This window comes from Pagrus pagrus (genome assembly GCF_965226575.1).
Source record: "Pagrus pagrus genome assembly, chromosome: 11".
Lineage (NCBI taxonomy): Eukaryota > Metazoa > Chordata > Actinopteri > Spariformes > Sparidae > Pagrus > Pagrus pagrus.
In genome coordinates, this window is record NC_140195.1 from 18,978,184 (window position 1) to 19,002,614 (window position 24,431).

Below are 24,431 nucleotides of genomic sequence, written 5' to 3' on the forward strand. Positions count from 1 at the left end.
TCTTTCTACATTCACATATAAAGGTGGAAAACTCCTAGCAACATATCCCAGCCTGTGCAAAAAAGGCCTTTTCTTTCTTTGTGAGGGAACTGTTAGCAATATCACTGGGCAATTAGCAAGGAAACGAGAGAGAAATGGAGAAGCCAATTACTTCTGCGAGTTAGCTAAAGGCCATTTTAAACTGTGTGCCCATGACATAATAATGTTTATGGTAAATATTATAGTTGGAGACAGTGAGTGCATGGCGTGAGAGGCAGGGAAAAAAAAGGCATCAATCTCAGATCGAGAATAATTTATTAAGATCTGAGATGCGGCAATTACGTGGAAAGGACCAAAAAGAAAAAAAAAAGAAGAAGCCAACTCTCCAGGAACCGCATACATGATTGCAATCTTGATTAAATCCCCCTGGATCTAATGAGTTGATTTTCTGCTGTTAATATTGCATTGGCTGATGATGGATTCGTTAAGATAATGGAACGAAGCTAAAATATAAATGACTCCCTGTCAAGGAGCAGATTTTCGTCATTTTCCGTCTGACACCTCCGCCGTGGGGATTTGGTGAGGCCTTTTTGTGTTTAGAACCATCAGGATCTGGAATACTAATTGCTCATGTGTGGACGCTTCTAATGCCTCTCCTCCTCTCTACAGCCCCCACCCCTCCCTATCGTCTTGGTAAATATCTCCTCCACATCTCCGCACAGAAACAAAGAGACAGAAGCTGCTTTCTTTTTTTAATGCTGGTGAAATATCTGTTTTTATTTAACTACAATACATCATCTTACAGAGCAATTTTCCCCTAACACAACTATTCTATCCTGTTTGACTTCAGCTATCACGTCACAGAAAGAGACCAGATATTTGAAGCAACTGTATAAGAAACAAAAACTGCCAACAAAAAAGAAAACATGTAAGCAATAGGCCTCTCATATCGACCTGTGCTTTGAGATAAATTAATAATGTGGTCTCCCTTTGTTGCCGTGCAGAGCAGCTGAGCTGGTCTCTCTCAGTTTTAAAAGGTCCGTCACTTAGGTCAACCGGGGGAGTAAAATGTCCGATGCATAGAATATTGATCCCGTATCACACATGAACCACAACACTACATGTATAATTTTTCTCACGGGTGGCAGAAACATAATGCAAAAAGCATTTGTAAACATCCTGAGATACACTATAGAGTGAATATGCTGAGATAATGTGCTGCCATTTGAATCGGCTGGGCAGCGTCGTTACTCAGAAGACAAGTCAGTATGTTTAGGTTCACACAATTTTTAATGACTTATAAAATTTCCAGAAGCACACCAAGTTGTCCTTTTGTCTGAAAACAAAGTTTTACAGTGATGAAAAAAGTACACATTTTATGTGAAGTAATACAGTTGTACTGTATGTAGTTAAATGTAAGGCTACATCTAACAATTATTTTCATCATCGATTAGTCTGCCCTTTATTTTGATAATTAATTGATTAATCATTCAGTCTATAAAATGTCCAAAACAAATTGTAAAAAATGCTCTTCCCATTTTTCCAGAGGCCAAAGCACGTGTCTCAGTGCTTCTTTAGTCCAACCGACAATCAGAAACCCAAAGACTCTTCATTTGCTTTCATAAATGACAATTGAAAAGCAACAAACCCTTACATTTAAGAAGCTGGAACCAGCAAATGTTTGGCTTTTTGCTTGAACAATGACTGGAACAATCAGTTGATTATAAAAGTAGTTTTCTTTTGATCGACTAATCGATTAATCAACTAATTGTTGCAGCTCTAGTTTGATGTAACCTACAGTGCCTTCCAAATCCAAAACTTTTCCTATCATTATCGTAATCACTATTGTTGTCACGTTTCATGCTTGCCCTGATCCTTCCTTTGTGGCGATTATGATATTGTTCCTTTTTCTTTGAGATATTACCGGGGAACCCGTCTGATTGGGCCATCCCCTAGGGCCCTTTCTTCTGTGTGTCACTTTTTGTGTCCTTTAACATGGTTTTACTAAAAAGTCTTTTTTAATCAATCAAGAAGCAGGCAGAAAATAGGCTTTGTCATGGCTTGGCCTGGGGTCGTGTGATGCCTGCTCTGCCCGGTGACAGGTCTTCAAAAGGGATAAAAAGGAATATTTTGGGGGGAAAACGGGGGTTTCCATGGCACTGGCACTTGTTGCACATGGATCACCATTCTTTGGTTCTGCATGAGATTGAGGTTTCAAAGGGCTGGACAACAAAAATTAGGCGAGGAGGGGACAGCGGGACTGTGGAGGTAGCTGCCCTCGAGCCCCCGACTCTGTCCTCTCCTAGGGGAAGGGAAGAATAGGAGCCAGAAGTGACAGCATAAAAAGGGGCCTACTAGGTGCTGTCAAATATGCATGAGTAAATGGTCAGCTTCTCACTCTGCAGTGTGTTCAGAAAGTCAGACCGACACACGGACTAGAAGACACAAAGTACAGACCTATTCAGTGAGAAGTGTATTCTTGTTGCGGCTTCCACTTCATGTAATTAGAGGTTGTTTCATGTAGAATGAGGTCACGTAAACTTGTAAGTTTCTCAGTTTATGTGTGGGAAATGAAACCAGGAAACTTAAACAATAGATTGGCAGTCATTACGGCAAAGAGGGTTATTATTTTAAGCTGTTCTGTTCAGTTGAGTGCCTGTTTGTGTGTTCCTGTTATTTAAATTTGTAATAATTGAGACACTCCTCTGTGTTGTGTCAGCTTAACTTGTTTACTTACTCTAAGTTTAACAGAACTTTACTGTATGCAGGTCTTGTTTGCGTGTTTATCGCATTAAAATATGCATGCATGCATGCAGCCATATATTTCACACATGAATGGCTTTGAGCTATTTTCACTTCTGTAAAAATTTTCATAGTGATTACCTTTGGGCTCCACCTTGAATTCCTCTCACAATTACGCATTCTTCTGTCTTTGGGAAATGGCATTGAGAGGTCAAGGTTTTTGCGTGTCAGGAGTCCTTTATGCAATTTGCAATAATTTCCATAGCATCATCACTGCCACCTTCAATAACAAACAAGGTTACACACATGTGTTGCTCTTTACGCTCACGCAATCAGAGCTGAACATGTTTTAATGTTGGAGGGCTTTAACCTGTTCACACTTGGATAAAGGAGGTCAGAAGCACATTCAGTTGCAGGGACTGATTTTAAAATTTCAGCATAAGAAGAGGGTTGTGTATCCCTGTCAAGACATAATGACAGCTGGTTATGTTGAAATTTCAAAATATAAGGATGGGTGTAGCTGCGTGTTATTATAACTTCTGTGTACGTATGCATTTATTTGTTTATTTAGTTCTTTCAGGTTCTCAACAATGTGCTGCCAGCCTGTTTAAAAGGTTAAGGCAGTCGGGATATGTTCCTTGATGGGATTTTATCATGCTAGGCATGCTCTGTTTCCTGATGAATATATTAAAATTATTACTGTGCAAACAGAGTTTCTAATTACTGACCTGCTTGCCATTGTACTGTGCGTTCTGTATGCCCCCCTTCTTCTCCATGCCTTGTTTATTTATCTGCACCAGTGAATACAGAATAGTCTATGCAATGTCATTTCCATCCACATGAAAATGATTTTGAAAATGCCAATCTTGCCTATTATACAGTGTAATTACTTGTCTGCTTTTTGATTTTATCATATCTTCAGCCAGTGGGAAGATACTTGGAGAGGCTAAACATCTTAGCGGAGCTTGTCAGCTGTTGATTTGCAGCGGAAAAAAAAGAAAATCCCTCGGTTTGCGAACGAAAGTGCTATCTGGCACATGTACGCAGTCAATGATTGTATTTTATTGAAGGGTTTACCTAGTGTGTGCTGGGCTGCTCTTGAGATTCAAGGCATTGTTTCAAGTGAAAGAACTGTATATTCTTGCGTGTCATACCTGAGTATCTATGGGAGGGGTTACTGAGAGAACACTGAACTTTTTGGGGACAATTAATTATAAGTCTCCACACAGAAAACTTGGCAGCAGCTCTGTGGGTAATAATACATCTCTGGGAGTCTCATGGTATCTGTATCTGTATCTAAAAAACATTTTGAAGATGGTATGTAAAATATGGGCAGATGAAACCACGTTAAAACATTCTCACGTTATGAATGAGCATTTGAGCGGTTACTTCAGTTTTCACTGAGCAGGTTTTTCTACTTGCAAGGCCAAAAAGATTATTTTCGAGTTCTTTTTGATCGTCACTGCTGCACCTCTGACATGTCATGTAACAATTCCTTTTGAATATTTGCATATGCAGTATTTGTGTATGTGGCATGATAAAAGTGTCACTGGTTTTACTGGAGCATCTGCACTACATCATGGTAAAGGGCAACCCTGTTGTTTACTTGTCTGCCTGCAATGTTGCACAGGGGGTTGATCAGGGGAGTTGATAGGAGCTGCAATTTAAAAAGAGGACACTGCAGCTCTGAACAAAAACAATTAAAGGAAAATGAAAGACGGCCCCCAAGGGTTAAAAATAGAAAATTATCAACATGCATGCTGGAATCCACTACACCCCACCCCCCCACACCACCTCCCGCACCAGCAGCCCCCCACCTCCCTCAAACTTACTGGGCCTGCATTGTTATGTATGATCAGATCTGCCAGTTCTTCCTCTAAGCTCCTTGTCACATTTTGACTTAATGAAGTGCAACTTAGAAGGGAATTGGGTTCATCATGCTAGTCGCACGATGCTCCCTTGTTGTAGCAAACAGGAGTGGCATGGGACCGAAGCGCTACAGCGCGAGTCGTTATCATTCCGGTCAGTCTGTTTAACACAAAATTAAACAAAGAACTAATTAGTGCCTCATGAATTAATAACTGCACTGTTGCCGAGAAGAAGTTAGGTTGCTGAGGGGAGATATAAAATAAGTAGGAAGATCAGGTTAGAATTATTATTACTTTTTCGGGGATGCATGGGCTCTCAAGGTTAGGAAACTTTTGAGAGGATTTAAGAGTGACTCAACTGGTCCTGCCAAAGTCAGTTTCTGTCCTGAAGTAACTCTATGTCTGGGTTAATGAATGTCATAGAAGACACTGCACTTTTCTGCATATAAGAGAAAGACGGTTGTAATTGTCAACTTTATATTTTAACCATGTGTATAATTTTAGCACAGTATGAATATGGAGCCAGAACAATGTTTCACTCCTGTTACCTACTTTGACCCTTCACGTTTGTTCTTTATCTAAGCAGTGTTGTCATGTCATTTTTCTTTTCTTTTCCCGTTGGAAAGGGTTTTATTTTTTATTCCATAAAACTGTGTTGAGTCAGTCTCACCTAAGAATCAGAAAGCTACTACTGTATCACTTATTTCCAACAAAATCAAATTTTTGGATTTCTGCTCATAAGTAAAGACATAGTTAACTGTACTCTGTACTATTACTCCTCCAATTCTTAAATGGGCTTTCCAAACTATATTTTCACTATTGCCCCTCCCTTAGTCACCAACCCCTTTCCCCCAGCTGTGAAATGGGGCCTGCGTATGTGCATTTTTATACAATATATCAAAAGGACAGGAGTGAACAAAAGTACACATTTTCCTTTTGCATCATCTTGAAGCATGTTACATTATGTCAACCACTGTAGATGAGATGAGCTAGGTAAATGTATGGATTTCTCGAGAACACGTATGTGCATTCAGAAACGTGGGAATAATCAGCGTCTTGGTTTTTAATGTTTCTCCTTTGCTCTCCTTCTCAGATGAAGTGAGCCCCCGTATGGAGTGACTCCCCAGGAAGAGAAAACGAGGTAGGACAAATCCCCAACATGACTGATTACTGTCCCCACCATCTCCCCTGTTCATATCTACAACAATATCAGGCATCTTCATTAATCCCCATGGATCAATGTGTCTGGGGGTTGTAAAAATTGACAAATGACTTATTAGAATCCCACCGTTTTATTTTCCAACTGATTAACTCACAGCAATGTCGTACACTATACAGGCACACTGATGTATCTGTTTTCCAAAGAGGGCTTCTCTCCCTCTCCTTCTCTTTCTCTCTCTCTTCCGCGCTATGAGGGCATCTATACAGTATAAAATGCACCCCTAACTGTGCATTAGAAGCCCTGCCAGGCTGTGATGACTCAAAACTTTGACATATAAGAAATGTAATTTTTTTACGTTCCAGACATAAACCGTTGTTGAGCAGTGGACACTTAAAATCCAAAAATACATTAATGAACACAGAACAACACAAATGATCATCTGTAATTTTCAATTATATAAGCTTTTCACTGGCATTAATAAATACATTTATTTTAACACCATAATTTCTCATAAATGTGCCAGCATGTATGTCATATTCGGTTATCTGTCTTGTTACGCTGCTCCGTTAATTATAATTTGATATTCTTTTATGTCTGCTTTATGTCTAGATCTTGTTGTGGCAACATCCCACATTGTCATCTTGACAAAATAATATAATTTTTCCACTATATGGCATTTATTACTGCAGCAGACATTAGACACAGACATCTAAGTACAGATGACATCCACCAAATTAACAAGAGTATAAAACCTTTTGTTGCTGATAAAAAATCTGCCTCTGTACAATTTGACTCTCGAGAGGACACTAATGACTTGTGACTTGAAGAAACTGGGTTGCTTTTTTTTCCCTCTCTCTCCCTGAGATGAAACCTTCTGTGCTAATGATGTTAGCTGGTATGAGCACAATGCTGATGTGGGAGTCTGTCATGAGGATGCATACAACAGCCCTTGCCCCTGGCCTCCTAGTCAAGAGGGATCTAAACATTCAGAAGTGACACCGTGGGCTGTCTCATGTCAAACCAGAGACCCTCACTATCACCGGGGGGTGGCATGGCCGTGAATTGAGGCGGAGGGCTACACCACACTCCTTTGTTTCTGGTGGTGTCACTCACACACCAGAGAGAAGACACACTCCTTGCATCAATCAGAGCCCCAGATACATGCCCAGTGTACCTCCCTACAACTCGATGATGACACTATCCACAATATCCACACTATCCTATTAGTTTAATAGATATAATAATTTACCGCATCTGCAGATCAGATTCTGTGCAGCCACAACCGCCCCTCACGGCAGGATGCTTGGACATCTTTAAACAGAGTGCTCTGGAAGTCCCGTGAAGCAAAGTTAAGTATGAGTCAACTGTAGTGCCGACTACGCAGAATAACAAACCACATAACAACAACATAACTGAGTACAGTTAGTTTAATTGGCTTTTGATATATGTTAATGCAACTAATCATAAAGGCCAACTGGCTCTAACACGGGGCTGGCATGACATCCCCCCTCTCCTTTTGGCTCCCACAGACTACAGAACACTCCCAGAGCGGAGTCCCTCTCTTAGACAGTGGGAAGAAAATTAAACTGCCAAATTTGTTTTCATTGGTTCCAGGGACAATCTCAGGGGGCTTCAAGGCTTTTAATTGAGCTCACTGAGCAGAAATTTGTAGGGCTGCTTACCAACAACAATGGTGTCTCCCTTTACTTCTCTTTGGTCTCAGTGAAAGATCAGACTGATTTTTAGTAAAGTGGTGGTTTGCTAAAAATGGGCAATATGTGTTTTATAGTTAAGCTCTGTCAAGGCTCTTTTCCACTTGAAGTTCTTCATGTAAGATAAGAAAATCGGTTTGGATAATGATTTATAATTTAATAAGTTCAGTCTCACTTTGTTTAGTGTCTTGTTGGCTTTCCAAGGTTTGTGTGTAGGAGGGCAATGATCCTCTAATAAACAGCAGTTCATTCAGTCATGGATAAAGGTAAATAAAGCCCAGAGTTTGCCTTAGGAAAGATAATTTGTCTCACTGAGAAAAAAGAGCAGCAACTCAAGAAACTCAATTTAGTATTATTGTATCACTCAATATAGTATAATAACAAAAACGAGAAGCTGTCTTCCCATTTCCTGCACTTTTCTCTCCTACACTTTTTGTCCTTTTAAATTTTTCCAGTGTGTCAAAACAAGCAAAGGCTACATGGAAACGGCAGCCCTGTGTAAATATTTATGATGTAACATCTCCATGTGAATAGACTTTCCTCCCAATCCATCCATCATTACGGGCATATCGTGAAAGCCCACCTCCCGGTGGTGGCTCAGGGCCTTAGGAAGCTCAGACAGGAGCGGCGTGTCCCCCTCTCATTCAAAGTATTTGTTTTTCTTTTGACTGGGGGCAGCCCAGCTGTGAGGGCATTTCATGTGTCAGCCCCTCCGCTTTCATTCAGGGCTGACTTCAAAGCCCATTTTGGCCCATTGTTTCTGTGACGTGGCTGCTGGACCCGAAATGCCCAAACAGAAAAATGTGATGTAGGTCAAATTACAGCAGTTGTGTCCCTGGAAAAAGTGGAATTCTTACGGTCAAAACATAAAGCCTTGGTTACCGCCTAACCCTAGCTTTTGTGCTTGTTGTCCTCATACCTCTTTATTTCTTCATAGTAGAGCTGAATGGAAGTGAAAAGGCAGCATTTCAAAGTGCTTGGCAGAAAAATCAATGTTTAAGTCCGATACTTTCTTTGTTGTTTTTTTTCTTATTCATAACACTCCACTCAGGAACAATAACTCAAATGGCTTACTTGCTTGAGATTTGTTATGAATTATATTAAGTTGGAGACTATGCCGAGGTCCTGTATTTTGAAGTTATTTGCTATTGCAAGTTTGAATGAGACTTAGGAAGAGATACATGCAGATCTGTTAGGGCCTGTGCATGCACAATTCTTTGACTTGTGCAATGGTTTGAAATGTGAAACATGTCTGCATTTGGTACTAACAAAGAGGGATGAAGAACCTGTTGTATTTTTTTCAAGCTCGGCAGTCCTTAAGAATGTGAAGGTGCAGTAGATTTATGAGGTTGTGTGTTTGCAGAAGTAGGTAAGTCTACTGCCTTACCTAAGTGGATTACAAGGTTTTAAGCTTTTCTCCTTGCACAACTTATCGGCAGAAAATAGGCGTTGCAGACGTTAGCGAAATATTGCCACCAGACTCTCATAACATTATCATTAGCCACTGAGGATTGCTGAAATGTGATTAATACATCACCATTTTGACAGACTGAGCCTGAAAAGGTAATATGGATTATTACAATGGTTGTAGAGCTCAATACCGCCATCCAAGTTTATCCATTTATCTGCAATGATGAGACTCCTTTGTGTTGTATAGCATTGTAACATCTATCTAAATAACAAAAGATATCGCTCCCATACACAATTGTCGTGCTGTTAATATTCAGCCCATGCAACAATGCACATGGGAATGGAGCGCTCAGACAAAACTTGACTCGGAACGGGGGAAAAAGTCCATAGAACATTATGAGAATTATGAATCGATGTTCAAGCCTCTAGTACTGGGCACTTTTTCCTTGGCTGAGGTATCTGATTACCTTCAAACAAAAATATTGCTCCTGTATTGTTCAATTACGACTGGTTGAGTGCTGAATGATGCAATTCACTATCTAAGAGCTCTTTTTTTCTTTGTGTGTACACTTAGTGTGTGTTTCATTTGGTCGGCCTTGGACGATACACGTTGAATAAATGCCATTTTTCTGTCGTTTCAAGTGCCTCTTTTCTCTCTGTGGATTCATTCAAGCTTTCAATACCTTTTCTCCCCCCTCTCTTCTCCTGTCTCTTTTTTCCACGAGCAGGAGGGTTTTACTTTACTCCTTTGTCATCCTAATTGATTGCATTAACCTTTTGAGTATTGAATTTCCTGTGCATCACGCCGAGCACAATGTGGAATATTATCATAATCCTTCCAAGTAATGGACACAGGGCAATCAACAATGCTTTAGGAAAAGTACATCTTTGAAAGATGGAGCATCATATTATTTTCAGTCCAAAGACCTGGATAGGGTAGGACTGTTGAGCTTTAAGAAACTTTGTCAATAAGTGATGTATGTTTTCTTTCATCTGTTACAGAAGTCAGGAGAGCTGCTTTTAATGTGTCCTTTGTTGGGAAACTAAATTAAAATGTCTGCGATTGTCTTATCTTTATGAAATTGACTGACATGCACGTACATGATTGGTCTCACATGTTTTTCATTTTTGACTGGACTGGATATCTACCATTCAAAATTCTTGGAGAAAATTGTAATATTTCTGGTTATCTGAGCCTGTGTTTTTATGATGATTATAATCTTTCAAATATTCAGTAAAATTAATTACATAATTAGTTAAACAGTTAGCCCAGCAATTTTTAAACATTGTAACAGTTTATCTCAAAAACGCCACAAATTGCATTACACAATTTCAGAAAAGTTGACTAATTCATGTGTAATAATAAAAGAAATGTCCAAAAATCTCGTTCCCACTGGTTTATATCTCACAATAATGAATACTAGCTATGATTTACACACTTTGGCTAAATGGTAGTATGCTATGCCACAAAATTAGCCAGCATGCACAATGACAACTTAACATAGTTATAGCAACATGGCCACAACCAGCAGTACTACCTCGTTTTAGTTGGGCTGCACATCACTAGCTATCAAACCAAAGTCCTGGACACTGGTTTAAGTCTGTTTTTTTTTTTTGTTTGCACTCTGTGCTGGAATAGTAATGAATTCCTTATTGAGTGTTGGTGTTTTGAAGTTTTTCTCGGACAATGGGGGGTTCTTCTATGTGACTGCATGTTTGGTAATTCATTCAAGCAGGACAGTAATTGAGTGCAAAGTGTACTGTAGCATCTTTTCTTGTTGCAGCAAAACACCTTGGCCTAGCCCGGACTGTTCTCAGAAGATGTGGTGGATCCCTTTGTTAAAAAAATGGAACTGAAGGGTGTTGCCTTATAATGATCCAAGCATTGCAGATTCCTAGTCCAGCTTTTGCCATTTTTGTCCATCAAGTCCACATGTGTTTCATGGACTTAAAGACTTATGACCGTGTCCCTCGGGGTCAAAGTAAGATCTATGTCTGTATTCTTGTTCTTCACCAAGATCATACTGCCAGATCAGTTGAGCATTGTGTTTGTTGATGACATGATTGGATCTCTGCTTTTTGCAGATGATGTTATTCTGTTGGCTTGTCAAGTGGGAGTCAGGTGCTTCAATAAGTAAAAGAGTATTTCATTATTAGTATTTCTGAAGCCGTTTTCACATATGAACTCCAGAGAATCAGGTTTGGACATTGTCCGGAGTTGCAGTTTTAAACATGTATCACACAACAGGAGATTGTAAGTTCTTACCTACTGGAAACTGGTTTAGGCGAGTGGTGGCACCTGAGTATAGCATGCAAGAGGAGGTGACTGTTAATACATTGGTATCAATACTATGTGTTTTTGGACGTATCCGCCACAGCAATGAAAGAGTGGAAAACAATATACAGTCATATGAAAAGAATAGGAAGCAGCTACACTCGGTCCATCGTCATTAACGTCAGTAACATGCCCATTGGCTCGCTGTGAATTCTCTGGAGAATGACTTGCGCAACACATGGGCTCAATCCAACATTTCATGGACTTTGTTCAAGGGTTAAAGTCTGTTTGATGTCCAGGCCAACTGATTCGGATGTTTGCATTCACACATACAGGTTCGAGTAATGTGTGGACATTTTCGGGGTACCAGTGGATGTATGGACGGAGCCTTAGCCTCTTTCCAGTGGGTAAAATTGAGCATGAGATTAACTGGCAGATGGTGTAGTGTTTGAGGCGATATGGGCATGGTGGTGAAAAAAGCTGCCGAGTTCTCTTGACAAGTCGATCCATGTTCCAATCATTACCTATTGCTGGAATGACCTACTTTGATGTCTGAGACTGTATTATGAGCATTTGTAAGGTAAGTTAAATAACGGCGGTACTGCTTTTTTTTTATATCCGACCACAGAGAGCTTTACAAGGAAGATGCAATGCACATAAAGGTTCCTGTTGTCCCTTCAAGATCTCAAGTGCCTCAACCAAAAACAAGAAGTCATTAGTGATTCCAATAATGTGATTCCGCACCATGCTCTCACCAATCAACACTGACATCCTAGGTGACAAGCCAAGCTGCAAGCACCACAGCCACCAGGCAATGTCTATTTAGAAAGTAGTAAGCTCCTCAAACAATGTATCCTGCGGGGCCAAAAATGTCCACCAATTTAATAGCTAATAGTCATCTAATAGTTGTTGAGACTTTTCAAAACCACATGTTAACCTCATGGTGGCGCTAGAGACCCGTGAGAAGATCAGCAAAGTCATTAGGATTCATCCTCTGGAAACCATGCATGTCTGTGCAAAATCTTGTGCCAGTCTACTGTATGTAGAAGATCTTGACCTGTTGATGAACCAAGATGCACATTAACAGTGTCATCACAGTAATTAGGATTTATCCTATAAATGAATGGATGTCTGTTCCAGATTTAATAGCAATCTGTCAAATAGGTGTGGAGACGATGATGATGGTGTTATTTGTGATCCAAATTGACGGAGCGACCAACAAACCAACATTGCCATGTCTACAGCCCCACTGCTGGTATTACTAAAAATAACCCATAGTCACCAATATTCTTAAAAAATATGGTATAAAGTTTATATTTTATTTTACTCACGATAATGTAAAGTATACTGGTTACCCAACCTAATCACTAACAGTATAGCACATATCGTGTAACATTTGCTCACAAAATATCACACACACATCATGTTAATCTGCACATGGTCAGTCAGACTGAGACTGAAGCAGTGACATGTTTATTACATATATTATTTCTGTGCCTATTGTAGTTTGTCTATTTGTGGCAATATCTCAATTCCTACTCTTTTTATCCCACTACCTCTGACTTAAAAGTTTGTATGTATTGCCATACTTTTTAATAATTCATTTTGTATTTGTAATTACAAGTGATGGCACATTAAAATGCGAATATTTATTAAAGTGGAATATGACTTTAAGGTAATTTTATTTGTTAACTGCAGATAGTTTTAAGTTGAGGGTTCAGGATAGACGACCTTCAGTTGCAAGGTAAGCCCTCGATTTACCGTGGCACGTACTTAAATCTCTTTACCTCCTTTGCAATCGCCTGTTTAAGTTTGGGGGGAAGTGTAAGTTGATTTCCCCCTGTTCTCTTAAGAGTCTTTGCCCGAGCATAAGTCCGCTCATACTGGTTTATTATTATCTGTCTTATTAGCCCAGGATGATATGAATGGAGATTTGGGCAGGGACAGTGAAACAAGCATTACAAGTTTATTTTATAACACAGCACCACCGCTACATCAATAATATTAAGGCCCCAAGCCCAAAATCTACAGAAGACACTCCAAGGATAACAGTACCATAATAGCCTGTTAACAAGGCAGGAGGTAGAACGTTGGCCTATTGAGTCTAATCTGTTGCTGTAGCTCTTTTATTTAAACATTACGGTAAAGGTGTAAAAAACAGTTTATGTTGCAAGACCAATGTAACACCAATAACTGTCTTATAAAGGCTTAATGTCAGAAGGCTTTAGGGGAACTGTCACTGGAATAACACTGATCAGCCTTGAGCTTGGGAATTAGAGACAGCAAATCTTTGAGCATAACGTGACAACTGGGATAGTTTGGAGGGATACAAGTGGGCTGCAACTTTAGCTGAACAACTGATATATGTTAGTGCTGATTACAGAATTATAGTTCTGTTTTATATTGTATCAGAAAAGACCACCATGTAGCCTGACAACATGCTAGTTTTGTTACCCCTGCAGTGGAAAGCTAAGATATAGTTTATTTGCAATGGAACGAGCCCCCACTTACAGCCACATACGCTGTATATTTCTGCTATAAACCACCTAGTTACAGTATTGGTGACTTCTACAGACTGTCGTGTGTTTGTCTGTAAACACTTACGTAAGTGCATTAAAGTAATTGATTGTTGAAAAACAGACAAAATCTGTTATCTTGTTTCCCTGGCAACAGCAAATATTATCTGGATTGCGTTGATGAATTGAAGCAAAACACCCTGTAATTCATATCAACTCTATCATATTTTTCAGCTCAAAGAGGAAAAATCAATTGAAACAAGCTCTTATGCATGGATAGATGCTAGTTTTGATCAATACTGTTTTCACAGGGATGGTGCCTTCGAGTTTGATTGAGGCCAGGTTATACAAAGCTAGCCAGTGGTGCTCAGGACTAATAGAAAATGTAGATTTTCAGAGGGAGGCACAGTCACTATTTGGGTTCATCTTTTGGCACATACACCTGAGTTTTATTGATCAGAATAGAATCATGTGATTGAGTGAGGATGTGGGTCAAAATATAGGTCAAGGTCGGTCAACAGCACAAAGCCTAATCCTGTCCATCTTTTGTATTCCATCAAGCGTCACTGGTATTCCACTGGGAAGCTGTGCCTTCAGCATATGGAAACTAAGGGCCCTTAGTTCAATTATACAAGCTCATTCAGCTTCAGAATATTGACATATCTCAGTACTCTGAAAATGTCATGGATAATGATCAACCAGGTCACCAGAAAATGCTTTCATACAAACCCAGATCTGGAGGCTAGATATGGAGTGCATTGAATTTGTGGACTGTAGCTAGAAGGTCAGGATTTACCTATTTACAGGTAGGTTTGATATGCACAAGCATTTGTTTTCTCCAAATCATTGGTTCTCACACATCCATCGCCATATACAGTGCCCACAAAATAATTGCATATCATACTGTAAATTAGGTGTTTTGCCAAGGTTGTGAAAGGTGAGTTGAGTGGTATGCAGAGATTACATAACAGATCTAGTTATGTTCAGTGATCACTATTAATTTCCATTATCACCGCCTCGGTGCACAGAGGTATACTTTACCCGTAGATAAATTGTAAGACTTAGGATACATATCATAGTTCATTGGCCCCACAAAGCTGTCTAATTATTGACTATCATAAGGTGGAGAAAGTTATGACTTGAAGCTGCTACAATGAACTTTAATTTTTGTTGATTCTGGCGGCCCCTGTGGACAAAAGCGATATGAACACTACCGCCTCCTGTTGTAAAGCTCTTGATCTGGCGAGCTTGTGCATTTGTTTTGGAGCAAGTGAAAGAAAGAGGCAACACATTTTTAACACTATTTTACTTTTAAACCCAGCGATGAAGTATTGTGTCTATTAAGATTGAAAACTGACGACCATGGTTAAACAAAGTTTGTTTTTGTGTCATATCTTAGACTACAGAACAGACTTCTCACCTCAGGCGCTGAGACTCAGTTCATCCTCAGCACAGGCATTTAGAATAACTATAATAAACATAAAGAAATGGCCAATCTCCTAGCTCATGGTCTTGTTTCCTTACGTAGGTCATATGGAGGGATGCGTTTTACTTTAAACTACAAGACAAGCTGCTCAGCTGCCCCACCAGAAATTAGTGCCCATTTGAGGAATTTGACATTTAGGCTAACACCTGCTTTACCATGTTGTCAAAGATGGTGTTAGCTGTGTAGTTGGCGGATCCACAAGGCATGTACTGTAGCCATATCAGAACTGACAATAGAGATATGTTACTCAGGAACTTTGACACAGAGAGCATCTTTTATTTTTAGGTTTTATTTGTTTGACTGACATGCAGATATTCCGTGAGTTGACCAAGCCAACATATAAATGTATTCACCATGTTGCATTCTGTTGCTTATCTTTTAAAGTATTAATTGAATATTAACAAACAACAAAAAAAACCCACAAAATATATGCATGCAGTATTTGCAAAATGAGGCAACAATTTCCAGACACAACAATAGAATTGGCTTGACATACCTTAACTTTTCTCAATCACAAAAACTTTACATTTAACCAAAAGTGGGTATTGTGTGTGGACATTTTCTTTCTGATAACTGTGTCTGTGTTTACGATTGAGTTCTTAGGCTTGCTGTAGTCAGCAACAGATACAGACAGAATCTTAATTGATCTAATCTGGTTACTGCTTGCTATTTTCAACAGTTCCATTAGAAAACTCCCATCCTCCCCCACTCTGTCTCTCTCCCTTCACCTCCCACACTTTCTACCCCCCATCTGCCCTGACCTACATGGTAGTCACATGGCCCCGGCTCCCTGGCTTGGCATTTTATGGAAAATCTGCAGGAGATAAAGCCACAGGGTTTAAAGTGTTATCCCTGCCTGTCCTTTGAGAAGGGCTAAACACTGAATGAGGTGTTATTGCATCAATGCTGTTGGACACACACACAGGCAGCAAAGAGGATATCTTCCTCCCTCCTTCCTTCCCTCTCTCTATGTCTCTCTCCCTCTCCCTCCTCAGTTTGATTGGATTTAGTAGAGTGTCACCACTGTGACTTTGGGGGATTTCTCTTTCCCTGTCACTGTCTTATGCATGCTTGCTTGGGTTATTTACTTAACTTGTCCAGAAAATGGACTGTGATCTGCAGCTTACCGCAAAAGCTAGGGAGAGACAAGTGCCTCATGCTGGTTAAGATATGCCAGACAGGCACCTCGACGCTCACTCGCTGCTCTGGCTTGCTTACTCCCTTGCTGGTGCTGAGGGCTTAGTTTTGCACTGTGACCGAGTCCCCTTCACACTGTTGTCTGCCTGTAAATTTTCTGCTGCCCTTGCTATTCAGCCAATTACAGCAAAAGAGCTTTAGTGATTTTTTTTTCCCCTTCCCTTCTCTTCCTCCTTGTGTATATTTATATATTTATTTTACAAGCGAATGACAAGCATTGCTGAAGGTTAAAAAAATGCTGAATTTCATAGTGCATATAATGTCAACTTTTTTTTCTATCACAGGACTGATCAATAGAAGTCAGCTCTATCTTGTGCAGAACAAATATACACGCTGCAGACTAATATAGCTTCCTCGCCTGTTGCATTTCAATTGAGTCTTTCTTAATGCTATTACCACTTAAATGCAGAAAAGGACACACTGCAACTTGATAAAATCCAATCTGGATCTGTAAGGGATTTGTGGTATTTTATTTTGATATTTAAAAATTCTGTAAATACATGTCATTCTGATTTATTTTCTGCTTCAATTGCTTGGAGTAGAACATATAGAAATGACAAAAACAACCAAGTGACTATATGAGATATACTGTGTGAGTGAAGGCAGATAAGTTTGTCTGGAGTTGGCAGGTTTTACAGTTTATCCCTCTGCAACTATTCTAGATTTTATGCTGTCAGCGTCTTCCCTGTCCTCTTGACATTAATCTGCTCTGTCCCATACTGTCAACCTTACTAGCTATATATTCAATAATTGGTTTAGAAGTACTCCCCCTTAAGCCCATCTACACAATAATACAGTCTACCGTATTTCAATACATACACCGCATGTTCATCTCACATATGTTTTCGGAGTTGTTTCCTCTTTTTGAAGCTAGGATGTGGTACTGAATACATTTGACCTAATGTCTTTGAAAGGCCACATTATGACTATCAATACAATGTCAAATGTAATGCAGAGCTTCAAAGTGGTTTAGGAATGCATCCAAAGAGCTCTGCCATGTTGCATTCTGGTGCTAAAATTACCAGAGAAAGTATCCTCACAAAATACTGGATAGGATAAAGCGGTCAGGGCAGCTTCGCATCACTGTGGTGATTGGTTGTAGTCATACTACAGCTATGCTTGACAGGGTGACGTGCAGGCTTCCTTACAACAGTCCCACTGCAACCAAAAAAAGAACATCACATACGTTTTATTGTTCTGTCGCTCATAAAAACAAAACCAGAAGTTACACAAGTGATAATTGTGCATAAAAGAAGTGACACCACAAAATGCAGTGTTCCAAAACAAGAGAGCAGAAGAATAAAGGGCTCTTTCCACCAGTGTAAAATCAGCCACGCCTAGCAGTGGGAACGGAAAGCAAAACTGCTTAATGTGACAAAATAAAGACAGAAACACTCCAAGGGAAAGTTAGAATTAGGATCCTGAAAGATTTATGCCTCCATTTTATTTATAATTTGTTTTCTTTTCCTTATTGGAATTGAGTTGCAACTGAATATTTGATGAACACAGCCTAGAAGTAAGGATGTTATGTCAGCAAGGAAACAAAAAGTAAAAACAACCAAGAAATGCATTTTGCAAAGTTTGCGCTTTAGAATAAACTCTTATGCCTCTGCTTTCACAAGTGACTCGTTAATTGAATGTGGGGGGGAGTTCGCTATCTGCAGGTTGTGTTGAGCCCTAGCGAGGCTAGCTGCGTCTTTCCGTATGCACTGCGCTGAGTGCTGGGTACTCTCCTTGCACAGAACACCATCTGCATTTTGCTGTTAACGCGCCTTCACATCCAAGGGAGGATTAGGAGAAAATCCCCTGGTTTTTTTCAACCAGTTGACAAATATCAGATTTGTCTCTAAAAAATTAGCTCCATCTATATCTCCCACCATATGACACACAAAAAAGATTATCTTTAATACCCAGCCAGCTTGGGTGTGGAAAAAGCAGATTAAAGTTTCAGTTTGGTCATATTTACCCAGCCACTTCAAGTACGAGACTGCCTGCATTACGCAGTAGACAGACCTCTTCACAAAGATTCCTCCCCGCACATGTACACCCACCCCCACCCCCAAGCCTTTACCTTCCAGAAACAAGATGTCTGCCTTGAAACAATTAGACATCATACTTAAATAATTCATCATTTCCCAGTCAGTCTTTCTCTTCTACGTGTCCTTTAAACAGACAGAGTGAGCTGCCAAAGGGGCTAAAGTGAATAACAGCAGCAGGTGCCTTTTCAGATGGAGCTTTGTAGTCTGCAGAGGGTGCTGAGCTGTTATTTTAGCGGCCCACTGGTGAGGAGCAGGGGGTGGCTGGGAAATGGACCTGGTGGCTGACCTGAGACCCCAGAGCTGTCCTATTAGCAGTGTGCTCTCCACCAAACATTACCAGCAATGGTTAAACTCCCAAATGAAACAGAGATACAACCACACAGAATTCACCCGCAGGCACCTGAGAAGTTAAAGCAGCCAAAAACAATGCTTGAATCCCTATTTGTTAGTGTAAGAACCTTACTCGCCAAAAATAAACCCCTTTGACCCTGAAGGAGGTCATTTGTGTCTGCAGTGCCAGATTGTGCGACTGGACATGCATGATTATTACCCATCAGCATTCATCAGAGGGATTTAAACATATGAGTAAGATGCTCCTTAAGCCTCTGCTAAGTCAGTATGTTCTTCCTGACCATTTCATTATCAAATGCATAATCGTCATCTGCCGAGGACAGAACTGAAGGCCTCAGGCCCTACCTGTTGTCCTGGATGTTGACTTCCTTGCTTCCGCTCAAGACCACTGCCCCACCCAGAGGTTGCTTTATGAACACAGGAGCCCCATAAATGAAATTAAGGTGTCAATTAGTCAATTATAGCATAATAACTCTGAGGGCAGACATTTAGAGACAGAGAGAACCTCGGCTAAGTTCATTTCCTCCGGCCCAGGAGCCTAACGCTTGGCACACGTCACTCCCCACCCAGGCTCGCAGAATAAAGGCCCCAGTGCTCTCCCTAATGTTATTTTCCCCTGGATATCTTTTTTGATCAACAATTTCCTTTCATGGGTTTGTTTTTCAGAAGCAGGGTATGCACTTTTTCTCTCCCCAATTTGGCTAGGGAGAATTTTATAATTTAGTAATTAAAATCTTTGTTAGGCTTTAGAAATTGCAGCTAATTGAATTTAATGGGAAGATGAATTTCAGCTTTATTTGATTAGCAGGACCCCTGGCATAGGTATTTATGGAAAAAACTCTACAAAAATATGCTGTGTGGGCTAAGATGGCATAATAGAATTACAGATAATCGGATTTCACTGTCATGAATTTCACTCTAATTTCACTCTAATTTTCCATTAGATAGCTGGTTTACAAATATTTGCTCATCTGCGATGGGAAAGGCTATCTGTCTAAAATGATTACGGAGCAAGCCTTCAGAAATATGTCCCTTTTTTCCCCTCCCTTTTAAAAACCAGATTGCGAGGGATCAAAATTAGGAAGATTGCATTATGGATGTCTGCATCCGGGAGAGCAATGGGGGAGATATGATGATTACGGCCGGGGGATGAAAGCAGTGTCAAGAAAAATGTATGACTCAAAAACATAGGCCTTTTCTATCTGCAAAATCTCTGCTCTCAGCACACTGCTGCCAAGCAACATGATATATCATAATTCATGTAATATCATAAACAGTGCACAAACATAAGAAAGACATTGCAGCATGTTGACACACGAATATACCGTATACCTCATACGAACTCTATGTTAATTTCTTTCAAGTGCGCACCTATAATGAGATTTTGCCATGATTTTGTGTATGAGGGTATGTATGTAGCTGTATATACAGCTATACAGCAATTATGAAAATCAAATGAGATTCTGAAGAATCATTGTCATGAGTAATGCAAATGATGATCATCAAGAAGTGGTGTATAGCCGTCATCATTGTTCTGGCTGTGTTTGTGTGTAAGTTTAATATTCAGCTCCTTCTCTGCTTAAAAATAAATATATAATGCAATATAAACAGACGTGAGAGGGAATAATATCTCACATCACAGACAACCTCGAATAACACTGGGGTGAACTCTTGTTGAATCCCACTTTAAAAGCCCCTGCTTCAGAATTAAGCTTTTACACGTTCAATTTCCTGCCAATTTGACAACAACATGACAGTGAATATCAAAAATAAACTTGATCCGTTGTCTGCTGGAAAACACAAACTATTTTAATTTGTTGTGTTCAAAGTTAGATGCAGCAGAAGTGCTTCATGCCGCTCCTCCTGTGTAAACCCCCCACCCCCACCCACCTGTACACTCCACCAGTCAGGACAGACCTCCACCCCACGCCATCTCGCACCCACTCCTTTGCCTCTCATTCGCTTGCTCACTCTTTGCCCCGACCTGCCAGAGACAGCAAGAGGGGTTCAAAAACACAATCTGACTCTCGGCAAAGGTCAGATTTCTCACTCGGCATGTCTCTGGGCTTTGGGCACAAAAGCCACTGAATTCACATCTATCAACTGGGCCCTAGCTTTTGTCCTGGGGAATGGAGGACTCGGAGTGGGCCCTTCACCAGACCAGCCCCTCCTGGAGTGCACTGTCAGGGGCAGCCAAACGTCTGGCCCGGCGGCCCTTTGACTGATGTACCCCTGCCATGTCACACGCACGGCGGCGCGCACACGCATACTCACTCGCATACACAATCCACCTTGCCCTCAACATTCTCCCGCATGCACCATACAATACCCTCAGACCACATCAAACGAAAAGCCCCACAGCTCCTTTTGAAAAGTAATGGTTTCGCCCCCAAAGATGGCAGTTCGAGGGCCAGAGGGCTGTAATGCATGGACGACAAACCCTCCCTCCCGTGGACATGAATAGCATCCACCCTGCAAACTGAAATGTCCCCAATATCAAGTTTGAAGATACTGTAAAAGTTTTTGTTTTCCTCTCTGTTGACATGATGTACCTATGGGGAGCCAAGCATCACAGAGTCACAGCCAGGCAGATGTTTTCATATCTTGTTTGCAGTCACAATCATGTAAACCCGCTAGAAATATACATTTTAGTGTTTTTTAAACTTTTTGTGTTTACCACAAAATTCATACAGTCCATTGTTTAGTAAATAAACATCTCTGCATTCTTTTATATAGCCCTACATATGAATTGAATAGTATATGGATATGTGAATAAGAACCAAAGACCAAAGAAACAACAACAAAAACAACAAAAAACTAAACACAGTTTAATTTTAAAGTTTTTGTAAAGCATGAAATTCAAATGAACTACAGGTACTGTTTCTTTATCACAGTGGGGTTGGTATTAAGCTTCTCACAAGAGCTCACCACTTTTGAAATGTTATACATCGTCACACCAGTAACCTCAATACATGTATGTGACCATTATATTGTAGCTTAACTGACACTATATCATATCTTTAGCACAATATCACAGCCAATGAGAGAGATTTATAATCATGTTTTCACTGTGGTCAGGGAGTATTTAGCTCAAAGTTTGTTCAGTGATGATCCACATGGGCGTCAGACCGTACCAGGTCTCACTAATTCACCAACAAAATGTGTTTGTTTGTACAATATGTGATTAATGAAGAACAGGACTGATATTTGACAAAAGAGTTCAACCAACACCTTTGCAACACCAAAAAAAGAAGTCCGGGTGCCAAATCAGGTCATGTGAAACTATTATATTTTTTATCATGGCTAACAAAAACTGAAGTGATGTTTACAGTACACTGTGAGATCAAGGGTGGAACCTTTTGATAGAAACTCTTTTAAGGACATTTTCCTTTATGTGGGTGAGGAAGAACGAGACAAAGGTTTTTTTTCTCCTGTTATTAACCAGGATGAGTCATCATCGTTTCAAAATCAACCTAAACCTGTTTTATGTACATACTTTGGACTCCGCTGTCAGCACTCAGGAACTGAAGCCAGGAGCGTGTATCATTGCATTATAGTTCACAGCCATAAAGTTATTCATTTCCTCTTTTCTATAACCAGTAAATGTTAGTTATACACCACCTTTACGTAAAATAAAACCACTGTGAGAAACAGGAATATCCAGTGTCCTTTCGAAGTTCACACAGTTTTTTTGTAATTTTCTGTCACTTTGTAAATTCCTCATTCTTGACATTCAGTCTTGTTTACAGTATATGGACATTGTGTACAAATGGTCCAGAGGCACTTTGCATGCCACTGCGGAAGAAACTGCCAGGCAAATAAGGGGTTTGTCTTATAAAGTATTCATTGTCACCTGGTAACGGCTGTCGTTTATCATTTCACCTGAAATTACAATGAAAACTGATAGCTTATCACAGGGAGGGAAGGAGAAAGAGAGTGCTCTGAGGGAGAGAGGCAAAGAAAGTGTTCTACACGGCACTGACATAGAGAGGATCTCTTTTTTGTGAAAGAGTTATTTGCTTTAAGCTCAGTAATATTTTTGTCAAATATAATAAAAACCCGCCAAGAGACATAAGCAGACAGGCATTTTTATCTTACCTCAGTTTGAAATCTACTTGACATAACTGCGTCCATTTAATGTGCGACATTCAGTGACTGGTTATACTTTATATAAAACAAGAATTTAATATATAATGAATAAAAAAAAAGCTTTTACAAATAGTAACAATGTATTCAATTAAAATAATTAGTCTAAAAGCCTCAAATACTTGCGTGTAATAAACGTATAATATATTTTAATAAACGTGTAATCTCTTCCTCCCCAAAACCTTTTTTTTTTAAAGTGTTGTGCTCCCCTCATTTGAATAGAGGCAGTGGAGGCTCCACCCCAAGAGAGTTGAAAGGCTAGAAGACCACAAAGATGGAAAAGGCCAGCCCACTGAGGGAGGGAGAAAAAAACTGCTCTGGTTCCTCTGCCATAATTTCCTATCAGCCTATTCAGACAACATCACCAACAGCTTGGTCTGTGCGTGTGTGTGTGTATGGGGGCAAAGCAGAGAGTGAGAGAGAGAGAGCGAGAGAGGCAGCGCACGAGAGGCAGAGAGAGAGCGACACAGAGAGAGAGCAGAGAAGGGGGAGGCTCCATATTCTTTCACCTACCCCCCGTCAAACCACAGGAAGGAGGGGCCAGACCCTAAGCTGCCAATCAAATCCGCTCGTGGCAGCCGGCATTATCTCAGCAACAAACTATTGACAGATTACATGTCAAGGAGTTTAGTGCATGATTGAAGGAAGCCTTTTTTTTATCTAGTTACTTTTCCGCTTTATTTCCCCCCTCCACCAACCAACATTCGAATGACTTTCTAACAGAGTTGAGTAATATTATGAAAGTTACATGTCTGAGAGGATTTAACTTCGACTTCCCTGAATATGGTGAGTACTCTTCTTCTTTTTCAGTCTTTGCCAGATATGTTTTATTAGCTGACAGTTAAAGGTGTGCCTTTATCTCGGACTAAATACACTGAGGGGAAGTTGTTCATGATTAAACTATGTGCCAGCGCGTACGTATACCCAAGTGTTGCGACACCCTTATTTATAGCTCTTTGACAGTGCCCAAAGGTGACTGCAATATCAAATATGATTGCCCGTTTTACCAGCTTACGACTCATGACGCTGTGTTAAATGCAGCACACATGTGAAGAAAGTTCTCAAAGCCAGTTTCATTTTCTCTTGTCAGAGTGTATTTCTCTTACAGGACATGAGAGCAACACAACTCCCTGACAGGCTTATTTTTTCTTCTTCATTCGTGTTGTCCTGCTTGTTTAGTTCTTTCATTTAATTACATGTTTTTGAATAAGCCAGCATGTGGTACTGTAGAAATACAGGTATTGGTTTTACCCACAGAGGCACTGCCGATGCCATTAGGGTACACTGAATGGCCTAAGGGTTTGTTGCCAAGGGGACAAAGCAAACAAACTGTTGTGTTGCTTATGTTGTCACACATGTAAAGGGAACATGAGCAGAGCAAAGAACACCTTTCCAGGTACTTCTAATTAGTGTATATACAGTGCATTGGTGTAAGTGACAGTAAAATGTAAACATTGTGATAATATTAAATGCATTCAATTTTAGGTCAAATGTAGCAAAAAACCCACATTAATTTAAAATATTTATTAAGATTGTTCTCATTGATCA

The 24,431-nt window shown here is 40.1% G+C and overlaps 1 protein-coding gene across 14 annotated transcripts in view; it reads left to right on the forward strand.

Annotated features, from left to right (window-relative positions):
* The window catches only part of casz1 (castor zinc finger 1), a 168,760-nt gene that overhangs the window by 70,060 nt on the left and 74,269 nt on the right, over window positions 1-24,431 (forward strand). For 12 of the 14 annotated variants that reach the window (XM_084366700.1, XM_084366699.1, XM_084366701.1 and 9 more), the window contains one exon: window positions 5,683-5,730. Coding sequence is in view for 2 of the 14 variants with exons in the window: in XM_084366696.1 (XP_084222822.1) it covers window positions 23,621-23,669 (49 nt within the window). In the remaining 12 variants the exon portion in view is untranslated. Of the gene's footprint in view, window positions 1-5,682; window positions 5,731-23,268; window positions 23,670-24,431 lie in introns of those variants that run through there. The other 2 variants (XM_084366696.1, XM_084366697.1) reach the window with 1 other exon arrangement.